Source organism: Cyclopterus lumpus, chromosome 5 (assembly GCF_009769545.1).
Source record: "Cyclopterus lumpus isolate fCycLum1 chromosome 5, fCycLum1.pri, whole genome shotgun sequence".
Classification (NCBI taxonomy): domain Eukaryota; kingdom Metazoa; phylum Chordata; class Actinopteri; order Perciformes; family Cyclopteridae; genus Cyclopterus; species Cyclopterus lumpus.
Window position 1 is genome coordinate 9,920,341 of NC_046970.1, and position 22,325 is coordinate 9,942,665.

Consider the following 22,325-nt stretch of genomic DNA (forward strand, 5'->3'; position numbering starts at 1 on the left):
AGTCAATCCAAGAGAACGTTTGAACTAATCAACATTTAAAATCTTAGCAACAGCTAAATTATATATTAATGGAGAATATGTCATAATATCTTCTCTCATTGTCTGCTGAGCCTCCACAGACTTTACACAGTGAGCTCACGTCCATCTGATAAGACATCAGCTAAATGAGGTTTTCACCAAAGAACATCAAAATACTAAGCACTACAGCTGCACTGTGTCCACATGGCCTATATTTCCCTGGAAGATAACAAGGCAGAACTGTAAAAGCTCACTCCCTGTGTTTTGTTTAGTTGTCACAGACAACAATTAAACAAACACAATGATAAACAGATAATGATGAACGTTTAGTTTAGGGGTGATCTCTCAAACCATGAACCATGAAGATCAAATCTTCCCAACAAGCCTGTTCCTCATCTTTAAATGAGAGTTATGTACATATGCTCAAATACAAACAACATGGGAAAAAAAGGCTCCTACCTGAAAAAACACAACCATAGCTGCGATGATCCTCTTCTCCCTCAGAGCTGCACTGAGGCTGTCAAAGTCATCTGAATTGTACATGTAGATCTGCATCTGTGAGAGACAGAAACACACTGGTTAGGTTGGGACACACACATTGAATCAAACCTTCCCATCAAACTCCAAGACACCACATGCCATGTATATCTTCCTCACAATTAACTGCTGATATCACCATCTCTCTTGGAATTTGTATATGTAGCCAAAATGAGTGCATGTGTAAGAAGAAAATAACGACATACATGTATCAATAAAGAATACTACTTTATGTACAACAACCAAAGATTACGTTCTTATACAATTAAACAATTACATTTTCAGGGAAAGGTATTTTCTCCTGGACCGTTACATTTAAGTAACGGTCATACATTTAAATGAGTCAATGGTGACTTCTGGTTGCACACAGGACACAAAGTCCTGTGTTGACCATTCACTTCCCTACATGGACCTCTGTGGTCTATGTTTAGAAACGTGTTTGTGACATGTCGAAAACTAATCCGGGAGAAAAAACATTTCCCTCAAAAAGTAATTGTTTAATTGTATAAGAACGTAATCTACATAAAGTAGTATTCTCCTTATACTTTATTGATACATGTATGTGGTTATTTTAACGTAACAAACTTTACCTCAACATAAGGCAGAGCGATAATTCCAAATAAATATATTGTGATGAAACCATGTATCGAGACATCGTGATACACAATTACTTTTTCATGAGTACAAACACTTACTAACACAAATTAAAATAAATAAAAAATTTCACTCGAAACTGCTCATTTTGCACAAAATAAATCTTAATTAAATGAAATAATACTCAGCACTTTTCATTTGTCCAATATTGAATGTCTACAAAAATAGTATACAGAAAACATGCCATATCCTGATATATATCATGTTGTCCTGATATAAAACGACCCCTATCAGGATAGAAGATGTTGACATATGCACCAAGCCCTATACAAACATAACCAAGTAGCTATAACCACGTGTTTAAAACAGCAACCCGTAATCTGGGAAGAAATATGATTTAAATAAAATGGTGGTGTTTTGAGGCTGATGTAATGAATGGTGCCAACCGACAGGCTAATCAGTTGTCGTAATCTTGATTTAAGAGCTCTTAAACTATTGATCATTACTTTTTGCCTTTTCATGTTGAATTATTTTTTTCCAAGAAACTTTTAAGCACAAGAATTAAAGTGGTACTTTGTGCGACTATCTCTCTTTGGAAGCCAAGACTGACACATCGCTGCTGGAGACCCAGGCCATATTGCTGGGCCCTCTGGAGGGAAGGGAGGCATGGATGAACCAGAAGCAGAACCAGAACCAGAACCAGGACCGAGCGGGGCATTAAAGATTTTCAGAAGGGAAAGTTCGTTCTCAGTGACCTTATCGCTTTTGTCCACAGGGGCCACAAAAATCAACACAACATTTAATGGACGTATTGTAACTTTAAGAAATAAGAAACTTTAAAAAAAAAAATAATAAAACAGCAATTGGACTTTTTTACTGTCTAGACTGATATCTTCTAAATAGCAGGATGCTGTAGAGTTTGTGGGATTGAGTACAAATAAACCGCATGGTGTGTTCTTGCAGGCTTTTCCATAAACATAGTATATGGTAAAAGTGATGAATAAAGAGTCAATTGTCATTCTACACCGATAACCAGGTTGCAGCCTGAAGTCAATAGTACTGTGAAATGGAATTGTGTGATTTGTGATGTGTGTTATTGCTCAGTGAAAAACAAACGCTCCGAAAACTGGTCAAACAGTCAGGCACCACTCTTTGTCATGGTGTTATGGAGGCATGATGCATTTAGGCACACAGCAAATGTTAAAATGAAAAACACGTTATGTGTGTCCGCATGTTTATTGAAACTGTGTTCATATGCACATGTGTTAACATCATTTGCAGTGTCTAGAAACACTGCCTCCCTGGATGCCAAGAGCGATTCTGTGGTCTTTTTCTTCGCCAAGACAAACACTGCCAATATCGGTTGTCTAGCATTTTCTACAGTTTACTAATCCGCACATAAAGAGCCCTGTGCATCGCTTTTTCATCTACTTGCGGAGTAAACAGTTGTCAAGCAGCCTGATATAGAGTCTGTTTGGTAAATGTATTGCAGAGACAGCTCAACTGGAACAACACATTCTCCTAAACGTTGAGAATTAATTAAAGTCAACATAGGCGATTGGGCTTGTGAATGTAGCAGTAAGAGCAATTAGAATCTGTTCAAACACAGCAGTGGTTGCCCTCATGATGGCAGCGTGAAATGGGACAGTGATGACTTAAAGTGGACAAAAGACCGCATTTTACTCCGCTGATGTGAATGCAACATCTGTGACAGTTAAAGCTGACTGACATGAAGTTATAGTGTGTACTATGCCACTAAGCATACTTAGTGTAGTGTAGTGTACTAGGCCCTTAAACAGGTTTTTATTTCAGTGCTGTATAATTGATTAGAAACACTGGCTGATTACGAATGAATTAGTTTTGATGTCATTCCATCAAAATACCAGATTACAGATTAACAGATTATTCAAAAAATGTTCCGCCTGTTCTTTTTTCTTTCTCAAGTACCCATTTACTGTTGGTCAGCTCCTGAAAAAGGCACCTATCATTTCAAAAGATAATTTATTATAGCACTTCAATAAAGTTCTCTACCGAGAATGGGTCAAGCTCCTAAAACGCTGGATGCTACATTTACTATTATATTAGATAATCACCCTTTTGCCTTGTAAACGGCCAAGTCATTCAAACTCTCAACGACAAGTTCTACTGTAGGATTCATTTATCAGGCATTCACAGAAGATATTATACAACTGTGTCAATAAACTGAGGAGCAGTAATGCCGAGGAAGGGTAAACAAACCTTTATATACAAAATCCTTTTAAAGGTTCCCTTTGGCTTAAATATGACCCTGTTTAAGAATTAATGTCTTTTTATCGAAATGTTTTTTTTCTAAACTCACAAAGAAGTGCCTCAGTAGAAGTGAATTATTGAGACCATTACTGCTTGAGGAAGAAAAACATAATCTGAGTCTTTAAGAGCTGTCCTAGCGGCCTGTTGAGGAACACACACTGAAGACACTTCTATAACTCCTGCAGACTTGAACGGGTTGCGTGGACAAGCACATAGATCCATTCATTCTACAATTGAGAGTCTGCATCTGTCTGACGTTTCATACATGTTCATTTCCTGATGCACACTCCATTCAAGTTGGTCGCGGTCATGCACCAAAATGTTTCTTTTTTAACCAAATAAAACAATTAAGGGGAAATCAAGACTACAAGCAATTCAAATTGTCAAGCGATCTAAGACAAACTGTTGATACATGTTGGTTACAAAAAGGCACAAGCACAATCATCAGGTGTACACATAACCTTCCGGGTATCTCTCTGGATTAAGACACTGAGTTAGACATATTACTTGTGAAGCAGTCATCGTGTTGTGTCCTGTCCTGAGCTTTCACCCTGCCAACACAAACCTATTGTGGATATGTCACTGCTCATTTAGCATTTGGCCCACTGCACCACTTTCTCCATATTCATAAGAGAGGGAGGCATCCAGCATGCAAACACAACTACAGGAGCGTCTGCCAAGACTTGAGGACAGACAGTGCAGGCGGAGGATTCAGACTGCCAGCGACAACATCATTGCACTGCTGTCAATTGGTCAATAGCTGCTTGACGATGGCTAGCTGTGGTACCAACTGTGCACAGATGGGACACATATCTGCTGCTACAGGGTGTCTGCATATGGCTAGTTAAATTAGTACATTATGAGGCATATTTAAAGCAAATAAAAACATGTCTGAGTTTTAAACAAATCACCATAACAATGGGGCCTCTATGAAGGTAATAATTTGCTGAGAGACAATTTAATTGTAATGGTTTAAAGCCTTCTGTTCAGATCAAATGAAATCTAAAGGCAACAACATACAAAAGGTCCCTTTCTGCCCTTTCTTTGGATTGCACAAAACCAGCTCCATAAAGAAATGGTTTTAGTGGGTAAGAACGAAGCTAGCCTTTGGTTGAATGGGAAAGCAAGTCAGACCTTATCACCCAACAACAGTGTTGGACCTCACTAATGCTCTTGTGGGAATTCTTGTGAAGGGGGAAAGAATCTCTGCAGCCAATGTTCCATTCTGATGGAAAGCCCGAAACTAGCAGAGTGGAGGCTGTAATATCAGCAGATTAATGACCATAATACATTTATGTGGCATACAAAGATGAAGACGGGCCCATATATGTCTGCTCGATAAAGTTGTTGAAATAAGATGGTGACTTGATGAAATGGATTATAAAATAATTCCCAGTCATGGCAGAGCATTTTATTTTCCCTTTTTCTTTTTTTCTTTGATGTGATGTTCAAGGTCCCGGGTAGCATCATTAAACAACGACTGGCCCAAACTGAAAAGGACTGACTCCTACTTTGTCAAATTAGTGATTAGGCCCAAATGATAATTACAATAGGCCTAACAACCATAATTTGTGATGTGTGTAGCTGAGTCGAGCGTAAAGCTTTTAAATAAAGACTTTATTCACTATCACAATCATTAAAAAGCTAAAGCAGCATTTGTATACATTCATACACTGATGCCAGGGGACACCATGGAAGGTGCCACCTGCCCATCATAATTATCTAACATTCATACACATAGCCTACTGGGTTAAGTGTCTTTCCCAAGGACACATTGATATGGACTAGCAGAGCCGGGGATTGAACTGCTGATACTCTGATAAAAGGATGACTATGCTCTACCACTGAGCCACAGTCTCCCCAATGTCGACCTCCTGTCAACACTCTCATTCTATAAAGTTCTAACAAATGTAACATGACCAAAAAGATGACAGTTGCACTAAAAGTGATCAATTTCTTGTTGAAACAACTTCATAACTCAGCTCTGTTCAGTGCTGAGCACACACAGTCACAGCATGAGTTGAAGAGGAAGGAGTTGTTTCATAAGTTGTTCTGGATAAATGTGTCATCAAAAATGTAACAGTCTTCAATCACTCTGCTGTGTTACTCATTAATCCAGCCGCAGGCAGACATTTGTGTGGCTCAGGTTCCTCCTTCTATAGTGAACTCTACGTTGTGAGGTGGGAAGTCACTACTTTGTATTCCTGTTTGTCTTTGGGATGTCTTTGAGGTGTGTATCCTTGCATATCAATAATTCTCACTGGCACCATAATAAGTCTGTCAAATATTGAAGCGTTTTGTCTCTCTACCTTCACCTCCTTATCATACTAGGATATTGAAAATTACCAATAACAGGAGGTAGGAAAAGCTATAATTTGTCGCAATGGTTTGTAGGAAAAGACAGCCAAAGAGACGGACAAAGAGTTAGGTAAATGGTGCACTGGGAGGAGTAGTGAGGCAGAGGAGGAGGAAGCCTCCCTCCCTCTCGGCAACCAGCCTCAGGGGGGCTGTAACAGCACCTCTCCCTTCCTGGAGTTCAAAAGACTGAGAGCAAGAGGTAGAGACACTGTTGAGCCTGGAGGCAAGCCATCTCAATACCAAACAACTGATTTATGTTCTGCTCAGATAAACACTTTGCAGAGGAGAAGGGAACCCCCTGCCGCTCCAGAGGCAAGGAGGGTCTACTTTCCTACTTTTACATCTTCACATAAGGTCAAAAGACATCAACACCCAGACAGTTTGAGGCCTGTTGTGCACTGAGCTGCAACCTGTAATCAGAGTTGGAGGAAGACTGATGAGCGGGTCAAGGTCTTAGTTAAAAATACCTCCTCCATGCTCCGTCCGCCCAGCGTGAACAGGAGGGGGTCCTGCCTTGAACAACATCCTTTAGTGCAGACAATCAAAATCATCTCAAACACAGTGAAGAAAAACCAAACACTGAAAAGGAAGTGACTTGGCCAGCTAATTAGAAACAATCAGAGCCTTCTTGTGTTACTAGAACACATTCTGGTCACTGAATACATTTAGAGGGGTGGAACCACATGTCAATTTAATGTCAATGTTGATATCTGTTCAACTGATCAACTGCTCAATCTTCTTCTTTTACAATTTTTGATGTCTGCTAAATAACTTGTGCTGTATTGTGGAATTTAGCTGTGATTATTGTGCCCCAGAGTTAATGAACAGTAACTGTTCTGAGTTGTGATCATTTGCGGTAATGTTTAGGAGTTGCTGATGATTCAGAGACTTCCATCAGTGGAAGTTACATTTCGAAAGGAGCCTGCTGTTTATTTCTTTGTTTAAAGTAATAGTTTGCTAGCCAAAAGTAGCATTTTAATTATTATCACAGTTAACATGAATTATGGATGTAGCTTGCTATTTAACTCTAGTATTAGCTGGTAACTGGTGATATGCTAACAGTAACTGGCAACAGTAGATCGATAGATAGATAGTTAGATATATACTTTATTAATCCCCTGGGGGAAATTTGTTTGTAGCAGCAGCAAGAAATATATATAAAATATACACTATATACAATACAATAAAATAGCATAGCAGGACATATTACATTTAAGAACATTAAATAATAAAGAACATTAAAAAACAAAGTGTATATACAGTGTATATTAGTAACAGAAGATGCTTTTGTTTAGTCTTCTGCAGCTGTTATTAGTTCACAAATTTCGCACTGACCCAAAAAGGTCAACCTGCTGGTGTCACAAGATAAAAAGTCAGGGGAGCACCAAAGTTAGAGGCATTCATTGCCTTGATGGCATGACTGTCGGTACCAAAGATTGTACCCATCCATAAGTAGTAGATGGCTAAATTGGAAATATTTACCCCGAAAAGCGATGACTTTTAGTCATTCGGATTCATAATGCAGGAATCATTCATTTCTGTGGCAAAATGCACACCAATCCATACAGTTGTTGTCAAGATATTTCATTCTGGACTAAATAGGTAACCAACCACAACACTGCTTTGCCTCGGTCCAGATCTCAGAGTCACTGCATACATCCCTGATGTGGCTAGTTCAGCGCTGGAGAAACAATCAAGAGCTTTGGAGAGTTGATCATTTTACAAAGGTTACCGAGCTACCGAGCTACACCCATTCAAATTATAGCGTCAGAAAACTGGCAACAACAGTGGATGAGATTGACGCAGTGTGTGTGTTTGTGTGTGTGTGTGTGTAGGTGTGTGTCTGTGATATCATCATCAAACACAGATGTGATGTAGTGTAATGTACTCAATGAAGCATTAATATGTGGGAAGGTAAGCACAGGAGACAGACTCTCACCGTGAACAGGCTGCAGTGATGAATAAGGCAGCCTGCACTGCTGACACCTTAATGCATCATTATTATAGATGTTCTAAGTGGTTTCTGAGGGAGGGTAGGACGAGCTGATTTAAAACTAACAACCCACCAGAAAACTAAATGTACTTGCATTTATTCTGTGATGTTACAAGATTCTATTATCTATCACAGTGAATAACTCCCCTCAAGCAGGAACTATGAGAACAAAGCTGGCATCAGTCATGTCTTTGAAAACTGGCCAAATCCTCACACACACTCTTTAAAATGGAAGACAACATGAATTTCAAATAATGATTTAGAAGTTAAAAATATAAGATGGCTGGTCAAAGACACAGTATGTTTATTACATTACATTTAATTTTGCTGACGCTTTTATCCAAAGCAACTTACAATCATGTTACATTCATACACCGTAGACACAGCTACAGGGAGCAATTCAGGGTGTCTTGCTCAAGGACACATTGAGTAGGGCGGGGTTTGAACCGCCAACCCTCTGATTGAAAGACGGTTCTGCTAAACACTGACCACTTACAAACGTGACTATCATGCTGCGTTCACACCAAACGCTTTACTCGTGTGAGTTTTGACGCCCGACAAGTTGTGCTGCGTTCACACCAAACGTGCGACCAGATCCCATGCAAAGTCAATGCACAGGCGCGTTTAGACGCGAAAAGGGGGCGTGGCTTATCTCCGTGGCTTGTCTCCGTAAACAGTTATAACTACCGCCGTCCGCCGTCCGGGCGGAGCATTACATTACATTACATTACATGTTATTTAGCTGACGCTTTTATCCAAAGCGACTTACAATAAGTGCATTAAACCATGAGTCCAAACTCAGAACAACGAGAATCAAGCAAGTACAATTTCTTCAATAACGTTAAACTACAAAGTGCTATCAGTAACATTTAACATTTAAGTGCTACTAAAGTGCTACTACGGCTCTACCTTCCCTATTCAAGGTATAGTCGAAAAATTCAAGGTATAGTCGAAAATCATCTCAACGCTGATTGGCTTTCGCCTCAGGTGAATTTTATCGCCGCCCGAATTTGCGTCTATCGCGCCGCCCGATGCGCATTTGTGTCTAAACACGTCTGTGCATTGACTTTGCATGGGATCTGGTCGGGCGAAAAATTCGCGCCGCGTTTGGTGTGAACGCAGCATCAGTGTAAGCCACATGGTTTTTGGTGGACAGACACATCTGCTCACATTATTGTCACAGCCAGTATTTTTAATACGTAATATTTCAATAGCGAACAACAAAAAATAACTTATTTATTTGTTATTTCGATAGAAAGGATTTTGGTTGAATCAAAAAACCTGGAATACAAATGCTATGCAGATTTGTGTTTATATTTTATATTTTCAGATAAAAATGTAATTTACCTATTCACCACATAGACATACTGTATGCGCCAGAGGGGAGTAGCAAGTTGACATTGCTCTGTTCTTGTAATGTAACCGCAGCATTTGTTATTTGTTTGCCTAAACACAACCAATGTTTACCATGCCGCTGTATGAATTATGACTCTTGTCTGCTTGGAACAAAGGTGGAAGTAGAATAACATTACTGGTGCCAAAAAACCTTTTAGGGAGGAGGTTGGCGTAGATGGATGGTTCAAAACAGCTTGTGTCGGGATCATTTCCTACCAACAGCCAACACTCTTCTCTTTTGACTGACTTTGATCTCCACAATACAAAGTCAACTGTGTGCCTTAATGACAGAGGTGGCAAATCAGTGGTCAACAATAAGGCACTGAGGGACGATGCAGTCTTCCCAATATGGGCGTCTAATCAGAAATAAAGGGGTCTATTTGGAGGGCAATGACAAACACACCTTTCTGTTTAAGTGGTAGGTGTAATCAGGTGTTGCCCTCTTAGGTCAGACTTCTTCAATATGTTTGATATGACATCTTCAAATGGGGCAGCAGCAGTAACATTTCCAAACCAGGAAACTAAAACTAAAACGCTATGGCGAAGGCATGTCCCTCCCTTTGCCTCTGATTGGCTAGTAGTCATTGCCTTTGTTGGTTGGGTTGGTTAGGTTTAGGCATGAAGACTGAGATTGGTAGGGTAGGGTAAAATATCAGGGTAAGCCAATAAGAGCCAGAGTAAGGCGGGTCATGCTTTTGCCATAACCAGGAGAGGGTGTTTAACTTAAGTGTACATCCTTAAAAACTGCAAACAATAGTTTTTGTTGGCAGGGCCAACCAAATATTGATATGATCTATTTGTATGTAATTTATATACTCTGAATATGAATGTGAATAACAGTTCAAAACATGTTGTGTGTTTAATTACTCTCGACACTACCTTCATTAGCCCTGAATTTTGGCATTGGATGTACAACGCTAACACACTAGTTGTAATCAAACAAAATGAAGGGGAGATAAGGATATAACACAGATAGGATAGGTGTGTACTTTCTTTTAGGATCTGGTTGGCAAGTTCAAAGTTAGCTGGAGTCCATTTCAGTTACTGGTCTACTAATTCAGCCTAGTCTGTCAATATTTTTTTTTGGTTCCAGATTAAGATTTAACCAATGGCTTTTGGGCAAAAAGGTGTCAAGATCAGGAAGTGTTTGCATTCTCAAGATTGTGAGGATAGCATCAAAGAGCCTTGTAAACAAGAGAGATAAAAGGAGAAAAGGTGAGAGATGTATAGATGATGTAATGGGAGAATGGGACAGAGACAGTTCACTGAAAGTGCAACTGTTTTGTTTTTAAGCTTTAGAGATTTCCTGTGAGGAATTCTGTCAGTTTCTATCAGTGGTCAATTTTTGAATAAACATGTTTGAGTTTTGTCAGGGGATGGGGAGGGGGTTGTTTTTGATAAAAGAAAGTCCTGGCTCTTGTTTTGTGTACAGATTATTGTGAAAATCACATAAAGCTAGCATGACAAGAAAACCCAGGGGGAAGCACAGTGCTGCCTTGTTAACTCCAATCACATCACAGACTGTTTCTCATGTTGCCAAGTTCAAAGTTTGCAATACACTGGTCAATTGTATGAAACCTGTGGGACTTCCGAGGCTGCTTATAATGTTTGGCAGTGTTGTAGTCTGGGCTTTTGTGTTTTACATATAAATGAATTCCTGCAAGGCAGAAATTGCTCAAACATTGAGTGGCATCATAAGGGGATGAACGGGGACGAATGAACAGTGGGCCGACTTAATTTCACTCTGCTGTCTAACTCGTCCTCACTCCAACTATACCAGCCCTGAGGTTACCTATGGCGAGACTGAAGGTGATGAGGAAGATCAGTCACTTAAGGTACACCCTTCAGACTTTACAAACTGCCTGTCTAGGCCATGATAGTGGCCAGGAAATTGAAGAGGCCCACACAAAGAGGTGCAGTACTGAACTGAATGTAGGATAAGACACTCCATGTGGATTTAATTTAGTCAAAAAACATGTTCTTTGCCCATGTTTTTGGCATTTTGAAGCCCAGATTTGGATATACTGGAGCACAGAGGTTGGAAGCCTTGATGGAGCTGGGGTCAAATGAGTAAGTTGCATTCACTGAATGTAATATATAAATACATGAGCACTAAGCTAAGAGCCTAAACAAATACTTTTCTTCATTTTCATGTACAAAGGACTGTGTAGTCTTTTTGTGGAGATGCACCAAATTCATGCAGAACCCCAACCAGTCCTGATTGTTTCTGATGTTGGGCAATCCTTTGTTTGTGGCTAGACTATTTTCAACATGGTGGCTTTCTCATTTTTCAGCTAAACAATACACTAAAATACATTTCTCAAAACATTTGATGCATAAAAGAGGCAGTGCAGTAATAGCATATTGAATGGCGTTCTCAGAAACCTCTGAGAACGCCATTCTTTTCATCCACCTTCTCCTGTGTGTCTCCTGGGACAACGCTGCTGCTTCAGCATGAAACTGTAAAGCAGGAGGTACTCTGGGGCTGGTGATGCCGCCACAACCCCGCAGAGAGAGCTGCAAGACCTGGCGAGGCGGCCTGTGATCCCCCCCTGAGGGACTGACAGATCTGAGGCGACATAAGCAGTGCTTTGTGTGAAAACTGTTAGAATCCCTGTCTGACCCATTGTGTGTTTACCTCTGTTCTCCCAAGTCTCCTTACCTCATGTGTCTGTCATCCCCTGTTTGTGTTTTTGCCTTGTGCTCGTTGTGTGGGTGTGTACCTTCAGACGCTGCCCGTGGCCACTCCCCCGAGTGGTGCACAGCTGTTCCCGTTTGGATCATCACCAGCTCCATATCAACCCTGGTCGTGCAGGCCTGGGTTGTCAGTCTGTTACGTCTTCTGCCCCGGTAGTTCCCACTGCCGCTCCATGAGATTGTCCACTGGCTCGTTACGCTCGGTAACTCTCTCTCTCTTTGTTCGCAGAGTACCTGCTCTCTTCTGCCTGCCTCCGGTGTTGTGCCTCGGGACTCACACCGTGATTAGCTGTGACAGAACAGACTGACCAACATGGATCCAGCGATCACCGGAGCAGCTACGCTGGCTGGACACGGAACGCTGCTGGCTGAACATCGGCGGATGTTAACGGACATGGCTGAAGTGCAAAGGTCCATGTCCGCGGAGGTATCCCAGATCGGCCACTTAGTGCAGGAACCTGACCCGTCAAGCCAGTCATCCGCCTGCTCCAGCACCAGCACTCCTCTCTCCAGATCCCGCCCGGCAGATGCGGGAGTCCCCCGTGCCGTCTCCGGATTCCTACGACGGAACACTTGGGAGGTGTCGGGGATTCCTATTTCAATGCCGGCAGGTGTTCGACCGCCAGCCCCAGACATTTGCTTCGGACCAGTCCAAGATTTCCTACGTGGTGGGTTTACTCCGGGGTAGAGCGCTGGACTGGGCCACGAATACGCTGGGCATTAACCAGCCTAGTTCTGTGGATTATGGGACTTTTTTGGAGGATCTACGGAGGGTCTTCGATCACCCAGTGGATTCGGAGGACGCGGCCCACTGTCTTCTCCGCTTACGACAGGGCAGGGCGAGTGTAGCGGAACACTCCGTGGATTTCCGCATTCTCGCCGCCGAGTCCGAATGGGGAGAGACCACGCTTCGGGGCGTGTTTCTTTACGGACTGTCGGAAGCCGTGAAGGACGAACTCGCCAGCTCCAATAAGCCCGATTCGTTGGAGGAGCTAATAAGACTAATGATCGGGCTGGATAACCGGATGCGGGAGAGACAACGGGAGCGGAGCTACAAGTCTCAGAAAACATCGCCCGTGACGTCATCGTTCCCCAACTTCCGGTCGCGAGTCCCTAAGGCAGCCCATCAGGGCGAGCGCTCGGAGTCTCGGTCTCCATGGCCGCTCCCCTCTTCCACCTCGGAGGTGGAGCCTATGCAGCTCGGCCGTGCTCATCTCTCTTCTCAGGAGAAGGAGAGACGGCTAGGAGCAGGTGAGTGCCTGTATTGTGACCACCTCGGACATTCAGTTTCCTCCTGTCCAGTTCGCCCAAACGGGGGCGCTAGCCAGTAGTGGTTGGAATACTGGCGAGCAAACCTGAGCCCTCTTCCAACTCCCTCTCAAGACTGTTGTTGCCTGCTTCCCTCTCCTTACACTCCCGTTCTCTCGCTCTCTCTGCTCTGGTGGACTCCGGAGCAGAACAAAATTTCATGGACCTGGGGTTGGTAACCAGTGCCCAGATTCCAGTGGAGACTCTAGAAAGCCCGCTAGTGGTCAATGCCCTGGATGGCAGCTTCCTGGCCAGGGTCACCCACCGAACTCTGCCGCTTCAGCTGATCCTGTCCGGGAACCACCGAGAGAGACTCCGGTTCTATGTCTTTTCATCTCCTCAAAACCCTCTAGTTCTGGGCCACCCATGGCTCACCATCCATAACCCACAAATCGACTGGGCAGCGGGTAGGATTTCTTCCTGGAGCCCCTACTGTCATGCCAGCTGCCTGAGATCTGCACTATCCCCTGGGGAACGCCCTCAGGGTAACCTCGTGCCTCCTTCCGACCTCACCTCCGTTCCCTCCGCCTACCACGACATCGGGAGGTTTTCAGAAAGTCGCAGGTTCTCTCCTTGCCGCCTCACCGTCCCTACGACTGCGCTATTGACCTCCACACTGGCGCGTCGTTCCCTTCCAGTCGGTTGTACAACCTGTCCAGACCAGAGAAGGTCTCCATGGAGGAGTACATATCGCAATCCTTGAAGGCTGGAATAATTCGCCCCTCCTCATCACCACTCGGAGCTGGGTTCTTCTTTGTCGCGAAGAAGGACAAGACTCTACGGCCCTGCATTGACTATCGGGGGCTGAATAGCATCACCACCCGGAACAAATACCCCCTGCCACTGATCAACTCAGCGTTTGAACCTCTGGCTGGGGCCACGATCTTCACCAAGCTCGACCTCCGCAACGCGTACCACCTGGTGCGGATCCGGGCGGGGGACGAGTGGAAGACGGGGTTCAACACCCCCCTCGGCCACTTCGAGTATCTGGTCATGCCATTTGGACTCACTAACGCCCCTGCTGTGTTTCAGGCGTTGGTGAATGACGTTCTCCGCGATTTCTTGAATCATTTTGTGTTTGTTTACCTTGATGACATTCTCATCTATTCCTCAGATCTTCTGGAGCACCAGCGTCATGTGCGAATGGTCCTCCAACGCCTACTGGAGAACAAGCAGTGGAGACACTGGCTGGAGGGGTCCGCTCATCCGTTCGTGGTCTGGACAGACCATAAAAATTTGGAGTATATTCGGACGGCCAAGAGGTTAAATTCACGCCAAGCACGGTGGTCGCTATTCTTTGGACGTTACGACTTCTCTATCTCCTACCGTCCAGGGAACAAGAATACCAAGCCCGACGCTCTCTCTCGCCAGTTCTCACCCGAGGACCACTTCCCCTGTCCTGGTACCATTCTCCCGGCAACCTGTGTGGCAGCTTCTCTCACGTGGGAGATTGAGGCGGTGGTGCAAGATGCTCTCCGGACCCTGCCAGACCCCGGTGGTGAGCCTCCCGGCCGTCTCTTTGTTCCCCCGCCTGCACGTTCCCAAGTGCTCCAATGGGCTCATAACTCCCGTTTCTCCTGTCACCCGGGCATCAGGCGCACCATCAACATGCTCCGGCGGACCTTTTGGTGGAAGTCGCTGGAGGCGGACACCAGAGAATATGTCCTGGCCTGCTCTACCTGTTCCCGCAACAAGTCGTCACATCGACCCTCTTCCGGGCTGCTGCAACCACTCCCGGTGCCACATCGTCCCTGGTCTCACATCGCCTTGGACTTTGTCACAGGCCTGCCACCCTCACAGGGGAACACGGTAATCGTCACGGTGGTAGACCGCTTTTCCAAAGCTGCCCACTTCCTCGCGCTGCCCAAGCTTCCCTCTGCCCGGGAGACGGCGAATATGGTGGTCAACCATGTGTTCCGGTTGCATGGGATTCCGGCGGACATCGTATCGGACCGTGGTCCCCAATTCACTTCCCAGGTCTGGAGAGCCTTCGGCCAGGCTCTGGGCGCAACAATTAGCCTGTCCTCCGGATTTCACCCCCAGTCTAACGGGCAGACTGAGAGGCTAAACCAGGAGCTCGAGGCCTCCCTCCGCTGCATGGCCGCATCAAACCCTTCTAGCTGGAGTACTTACCTGTCCTGGATAGAGTACGCCCACAACTCCCTTACTTCTTCGGCCACTGGTCACTCGCCATTCAAGGTCTCTCTGGGATACCAGCCCCCCCCCCCCTGTTCCCTGCTCAGGAGGTGGAGACAGCCGTTCCCTTGGTGCAGCTCCACATCCGTCGCTGTAGGAGGGTGTGGAAGGATACCAGAGCCGCTCTTCTCCGTACGGCGGAGCAAAATAAACGGGTGGCAGATCGGCGCCGCGTTCCGGCTCCTTCCTACCAGGTCGGTCAACGGGTGTGGCTCTCGGCGAAGGATATCCCGCTAAAGACCGAATCCCGGAAGCTGTCCCCCCGGTTCATCGGCCCATTTGAGATCCAGGCCATTATTAATCCATCTGCGGTTCGACTGAATCTCCCCTCATCTTTGAAGGTCCATCCGACATTCCATGTCTCTTTGATCAAGCCGGTGTCCACCAGTACTCTGTGCCCTCCGGCCATACCCCCTCCTCCCGCCCGACTCATCGACGGGGGCCCGGTTCACACGGTCAGGAGGCTTGTGGATGCTCGCCGGCGGGGGCGGGGCTTCCAATTCCTTGTAGACTGGGAGGGATACGGTCCAGAGGAACGTGGACCCCACTCTAATCCAGGATTTTCGTCGGCTACATCCGGAGAAGATGGGCAGGGCGCTGGGAGGCTCCCGTTGAGGGGGGGGGGGGGGTACTGTCAGGATCCCTGTCTGACCCATTGTGTGTTTACCTCTGTTCTCCCAAGTCTCCTTACCTCATGTGTCTGTCATGCCCTGTTTGTGTTTTTGCCTTGTGCTCGTTGTGTGGGTGTGTACCTTCAGACGCTGCCCGTGGCCACTCCCCCGAGTGGTGCACAGCTGTTCCCGTTTGAATCATCACCGGCTCCATATCAACCCTGGTCGTGCAGGCCTGGGTTGTCAGTCTGTTACGTCTTCTGCCCCGGTAGTTCCCACTGCCGCTCCATGAGATTGTCCACTGGCTCGTTACGCTCGGTAACTCTCTCTCTCTCCTTGTTCGCAGAGTACCTGCTCTCTTCTGCTTGCCTCCGGTGTTGTGCCTCGGGACTCACACCGTGATTAGCTGTGCCTACCTCCGACGTCGATCCTCGGGACTCACGTCGGAATTGCTAAGACATCCTTACGGATAAAAGTTCCTTATCCCTATCCTGTCTCCTGTGGTCTGCTCTTGGGTCCTAACCCTGTTCTCCCGTGACAAAAACAGACAACAAAATGTGCCACATGAACTGCACATTCTTGCTGAGAGGAGAGAGCAATGACATCAAGAAGAAGGGGTTGATGATACCATCTCTGTCTCTATCTGAGCCACACTATGGGGGATGTGAATTCCCCGTACCCTCTCGCAGCTGGAGAAAGGGCGTCCATCAAAGAAGGTCACATTGTTAGCCACTGATGCAACACATACACCGCCTTTCATATCCTTCACGGCCGCAGCTTTGCAAAACAGATCGGAGACATGGTCTATACAATCTGGGTTATGAGATATGTTTCGAGCACGATGTGACCTCGCGCAATCTATCTTAAAAACCCAATTGAAATGCATTACATGAGAAATGGCCCTGAATGTCAGCTGTGGCTTTTTTCAATTTCGTGAGTGTTACTTTTTCATAAAAGCAAGGTGGGGGGATATTGCTTTTGCAAAGCAAAAAAAAAAAAAAGACAAAAATGGTGGTTAGGCCCACCCCTGTCAGCAAGCCAGATTATTAAAAATGGTATGGAACAGGCTTGGCAACTAGGGCAGCATCTATTTGCCCTCTAGGTAGTACTGGGCTTTTAAAGAAAGACTTTTTTTTTTGGTGTCATTGAGGACAGGCACCGGGAAATATAACATTATGTTAGGAATGGCATGTGTTCTCAATCCGGAGGGAAGACCAATCATAAATAAAAGAGAAATAAATATAAAAAGTGCAGCCTGGCAGTCATCAGTTATCTTTGAAGGTTTAATGGAATGTAGCTGGCTGAGCGAGAGAACAAAACAGAACAAAAAGTAGAGGGAGAGTAAGAAAGAGAAGGCAATAAATGAGGAGAGCACAAACAGCATAAAAGCCGAGAGGCTGGATACCATTACTAATAAGATCAACGGTACAGCAAAAACAAGCTAACTTCACCATAATATGGTTATGCACAGAGCACCTCCACATGTTAGCCTGCAACATCCAGTTACACTGATTTACTTACTTGTGTTGCGATACAGGACACAAAAACAAATGCTGTTTTTCATCAGCTCTGTCTGTCTGTTAGTGTAACAGCACAGTCCCTTCTGCATCCATCCATTCAATATGATACCTCAGACAGCTGACTGCTCACCTTTCCTTTCATTGACAATGAAGACATGCACCCAAGCTGTGGTTTGCCCGAGCATGGGCTTTTTATGTATTTATTTAGTTTTTATGATTTCTTTGTAACCATGATTATTTTCCATTCAGACACAAACAGACTTGTTCAAAACCAAAAAACACACTTTTGAAGACATGTCAATATACTTCCAAACTCCTCACCAAAAAATACAACAGCATTGGTTGTTTGTTTGAAGATTGAAAACATGGAGCCCAAATCAGCTGTGCTGATGTTGTCGGCAGATATTGGCTCATCACAAACACATCAATATCCCTGTCCAGCCTTGTCTCACTCCAAGAGTGTCAAATAATGACACTTGGGCAGTGGCATTCGAGGTCTTGATACAAATGGATGTGGCACTGAGTCTGTATGAGACGCACCAGGCTTTCAACTAACTCCGATGTAAACCCATGGCAATTATTAGATGCTCAGGTCCTTCAAACAGGCCTTTTACTCAGGTGAAGTCACTGACTCACACAAAATAAATCTTAAATTACAAAACAAGTGTACTAATTTTAAGCCAAACCATTATGTTTTTGTTGTGCTATCCGTGACTCTTTCATAACATCAACCACATGTTACAATGCTAACCGCGACTGTGACACAACATTGAGTAGCGTTTAGGGTCGGCTGTAGCTCATAGGGAGAATGGGCATCCCGCAACCATTAGGTACCCAGTTCAATCCCCGCTCTCCCCATAGTTGCATGTTGAAGTGTCCTTGAGCAAGACACTGAACCCCCAGTTGCTCCCTGGGTGCTTCTCTGCAGCCCACTGCTCCTTAATAACTAAGGATGGGTCAAATGCAGAGAAGAATTTCCCCACAGGGATCAATAAAAGTGTACATTATTATTATTATTATTATTATTACAACGCTAACAACGACTGATTCACAATGTTAATTTGTGTTATAACGCTAACCGTGACTGTCACACTTCATTAACCACGTGTTACAACACTAACTGCGACTGTTTCATAATGTTAACAATGTGTTACAACATTAGCCACGCACAAAACATCTGCATAGGCCCAAGCAAACAAAAAGTATACGCAAAAAAAAGGCCCAAGCGGCATAATGTGACAGCTAGGGATGAGGCTGTGTCTCTGGAAAAGCTAATAGTGTACTTTGACACAATATTTCGCTGACCTCAACAAAGTAGTATTATTTCCACAATAACATGTGAACATGAGCAATTGTGAAGCAGAACTTTTAAAAAATGCCAGCCGGAAGAGAAAGCTGGGATACTTTTCTGTTGCTATCTTTATGTGAGTGCGTAAATACTCCTTTTGAAACGGGTCATAATTTGACTTCCAAACTGTATTCTGGCTTGGTTTGCCTCAGACTGTCAGCCACCCAGGGCATGGGGGGGGGGATCACAAACTGCTGTGTCCAGTCTCACAGCACACAAAGTGGGGTTGAGGCAGCACCGCAAATATTTCCTACTTCCATATTCCATCCAGAGGCCACTCGCAGTTGGAGGAAAAATAAAAAAGCGTTGTTCTGTTCAGGAATATGTTTTTGAAATGTCTAATGTTCCATTTGAAACAGATGACAACTTAAATTAAATAAAAGTAAATAAAAATTCACTGCAGTCAACAAAACTACTAATTAAAGTTGAATTAAATCAACAATCAAATGCACATGTAAACACACTCATAGCTAGTAATTATAACTGCCATTAATGGGTCAGTTTGCTGACTTTAATACCACCTATATTCATGCGACTGTTTCACTATATTTTAGCACTTTTTTTCCCCTTAGTTGTCTTTTGTATGCCAATTAGGCTGTTCACACAAGATTGCAATCTTCAGCAATAGTTTCAGTGCCCGATCTATTTTCCTTGTGTGCCACAAGCAAATCAGGCAAAACAACACTGAAAATCTATTCTAAATGATCAGATTCTGGAACCCATCATCAATCGGTCTGACAACAATAAGCCTCTGGGTATAATGCTCTACATCTCTGTTGTTCCAGTGGAGATGGCTGATATCTGGGCCAAGACTCTTTTCTGTGCTCTGTTCATTGTTTAGAGTCAAATTAGCATCTTTAGATGTGAGACTGGAGTTGGAGTTGGGGGACGATGTGTTTCACAAGTAGCCAGTTTACAAGCTGATTCTATACCAATAAAAATCTAATTCATCATTGGACGACAGCAGTGGGTTCTCAATTTGCATATTGGCCATTGTGTTCCGCCCCTTTTGCTCTCCACGCAGACTGTTTGCCTGCATTCAACCAAAGCCTGCTCAAATGTGATAGGTCAATAAAACTAGGTCTACAAATGGAAACCGGAAAGCTTTCAATACCAAAATCTAATCCAGATTCGCAAGCAAACAGGCAGAGATGGAGAGATTATCTCTATAGAAAACGGCAGAATCGCAGAATGGCTTACAGCCGGCTACCGCTCACTTGACAGTTGTCATAGCGATTCCACTTCATTTATACCATTGGTCATGCACAAATAGTGATGAGTGCAGCTTTAAAAAATGACAACAGACTAATTGGCACACAGCACACCTTGGCCCAGGTAGTTTTACAGCAATTTAAAATTGTTATTATTTATCAATATCTGGTCAATAGCGGCCCAAGGCTTCTTCTGCCCCATATCAAGTTTCATAGATTGCATTTGTCATTAAGTAGAATGTATTCCACTTTTGTCGGCCATGTCAGCAAGGAATACATCCTGCCTCTTAAATATGTATATTTTTATATCCTCATGGTCCGCCCTTCATCACTGTGTTGATGCCTGTGTTGATGTGATTTGCACTGATGTAATGAGCAGTCATGTGTTACACCATCACAGCGGTTGAAAAAACCTCAGAGTGCATGCTCACTGAGGTGTTCTTGATTGTTTGACAAATATATGCCAAATAAAAGTTTATGTTGTGAGATTACAAGTTTAAGTGATTAATGTTGTTCGTGCTGAGCATATTGATTCCTATGCTGTTTTTTGGAATGCAGTCAGGAAATGGCTGCAGGGAAACAAAAATAGAGAGTATGAATTGAGATGTTTTATTATTATTAAGTGTCAGAAAGGTGCTCTAATTTTCATATTGTACCTATAGATTCCCTCCTCCTTAATTCTGCCTGTGTTGGTGGTGGGTAAATTATGAGCCCACTGTGTGTGTGATTGAACAAGGTACAAACACAACTTTAAAACTCGGCACAAGTTTGTGGAAGCTCAGTGTTCATTTTTAGCTGCAATGAAAAAAAAAAAGATAAATACACGCACACACTACAAGTGCGGATAGAAACAAACAGTTTGCATACGGCTCTTTGCAGACAAATAGTGCGACAAAATGAAAACTGCTACCCGGCGTTATCATTATTCATGTGATGAGTTAGGAGGCCTGGATGTGCTTTCCATTTCCCACACAGCAAAGGTTGATGGGAAATAAGATCCCATTCATCAATGACACATCTTTATCTGCGATACCTGCGGCAAAGCAAAGAGAGGTAGTGTGTGTCTACGTGTGTGAATGAGTGCACAGAATCACTGTATCCACAGACACACACCGCCCATGCTCTCGTCCCCCCTATCGCGTGGTAATTTACAGTGCCTCTCTTATCTAGGCAGGTGGGTAAAAGCTGGCGGAGCAACTTCTGGAGCCACACACACACACCGGTCCCTTCCTCCTCCATCTTTCCATTCTCTGCTCCTCGTTTATCAGGTCTGGGAGGCTTCAGAGGGGGTGGAGATAAAAATGAGCACTGGCAAGAGTCGGTCAGAGAGAATGGATAGCTTAGCACCCGGGCCGCACTCGATAGCACTCTCACCTTGTCAGGAGGGGTGAACATGGGAGTGCCATAGCAGGAGGTATCCTTAAACAGATACACCTGGGCTGATATTTAACTAATATCAGTCGGAGACATCAGCCAATGTGTATGGGATTTGCTTTACAGTCGAGAGGTAGATGAAATAATTGATCCCACTCTCATATTACACTAAAATATGAAGCGACTGCCTGCAGCTGCTTCACAAAGACTGGAAACAGCTAGCGTAGCCCAGTCTGAAGGTAAGAAAATGTAATACACCCTCTCAGAACATGAACTTGATGACAGGCTGAATGAACAAAGTGAAACAAGATGGCAGGTCAGTCTGATTATCTGGCCAACATATTTCCAAACATATTTTCAATAAGTTGTTATTGTGAAGTTGATTCACAATAAGCCTGTTTCCGGAAACTGCCCCATAACTCCTGTGTATATCCTCCATTTCTGTTGCGGGAAAAGCTCAAGTGTACTTTTACATCCATCCATCCATCCATCCATTATCACCCGCTTATCCGGGGTTGGGTCGCGGTGGCAGCAGGTTCAGCAGGCCGACCCAGGCCTCCCTCTCACCCGCAGCACTTTCCAGCTCATTCTGGGGGATCCCGAGGCGTTCCAAGGCCAGCCGGGAGATATAATCCCTCCAGCGTGTCCTCGGTCTTCCCCGGGGCCTCCTACCAGTTGGACGTGCCCGGAAAACCTCTAATGGGAGGCGTCCAGGAGGCATCCTGACTAGATGCCCGAACCACCTCAACTTTTACATGTCTTTTTTAATGCAACTTATACACTGTAGTATATACTGGAATGGAAACAGTATAGACTGTGTGTAGAGTATCTGCTCTTGTATTTTTTTTCCCACCACCCTGAGCTTGTGTAAGCAAG

At 44.3% G+C, this 22,325-nt stretch overlaps 1 protein-coding gene across 1 annotated transcript in view; it reads right to left on the minus strand.

Moving 5' to 3' along the window:
• The window catches only part of LOC117730452 (receptor-type tyrosine-protein phosphatase gamma-like), a 409,107-nt gene that overhangs the window by 103,122 nt on the left and 283,660 nt on the right, over nt 1–22,325 (minus strand). The window contains 1 exon segment of the mRNA XM_034532172.1: nt 478–573. Coding sequence (XP_034388063.1) covers nt 478–573 — 96 coding nt within the window.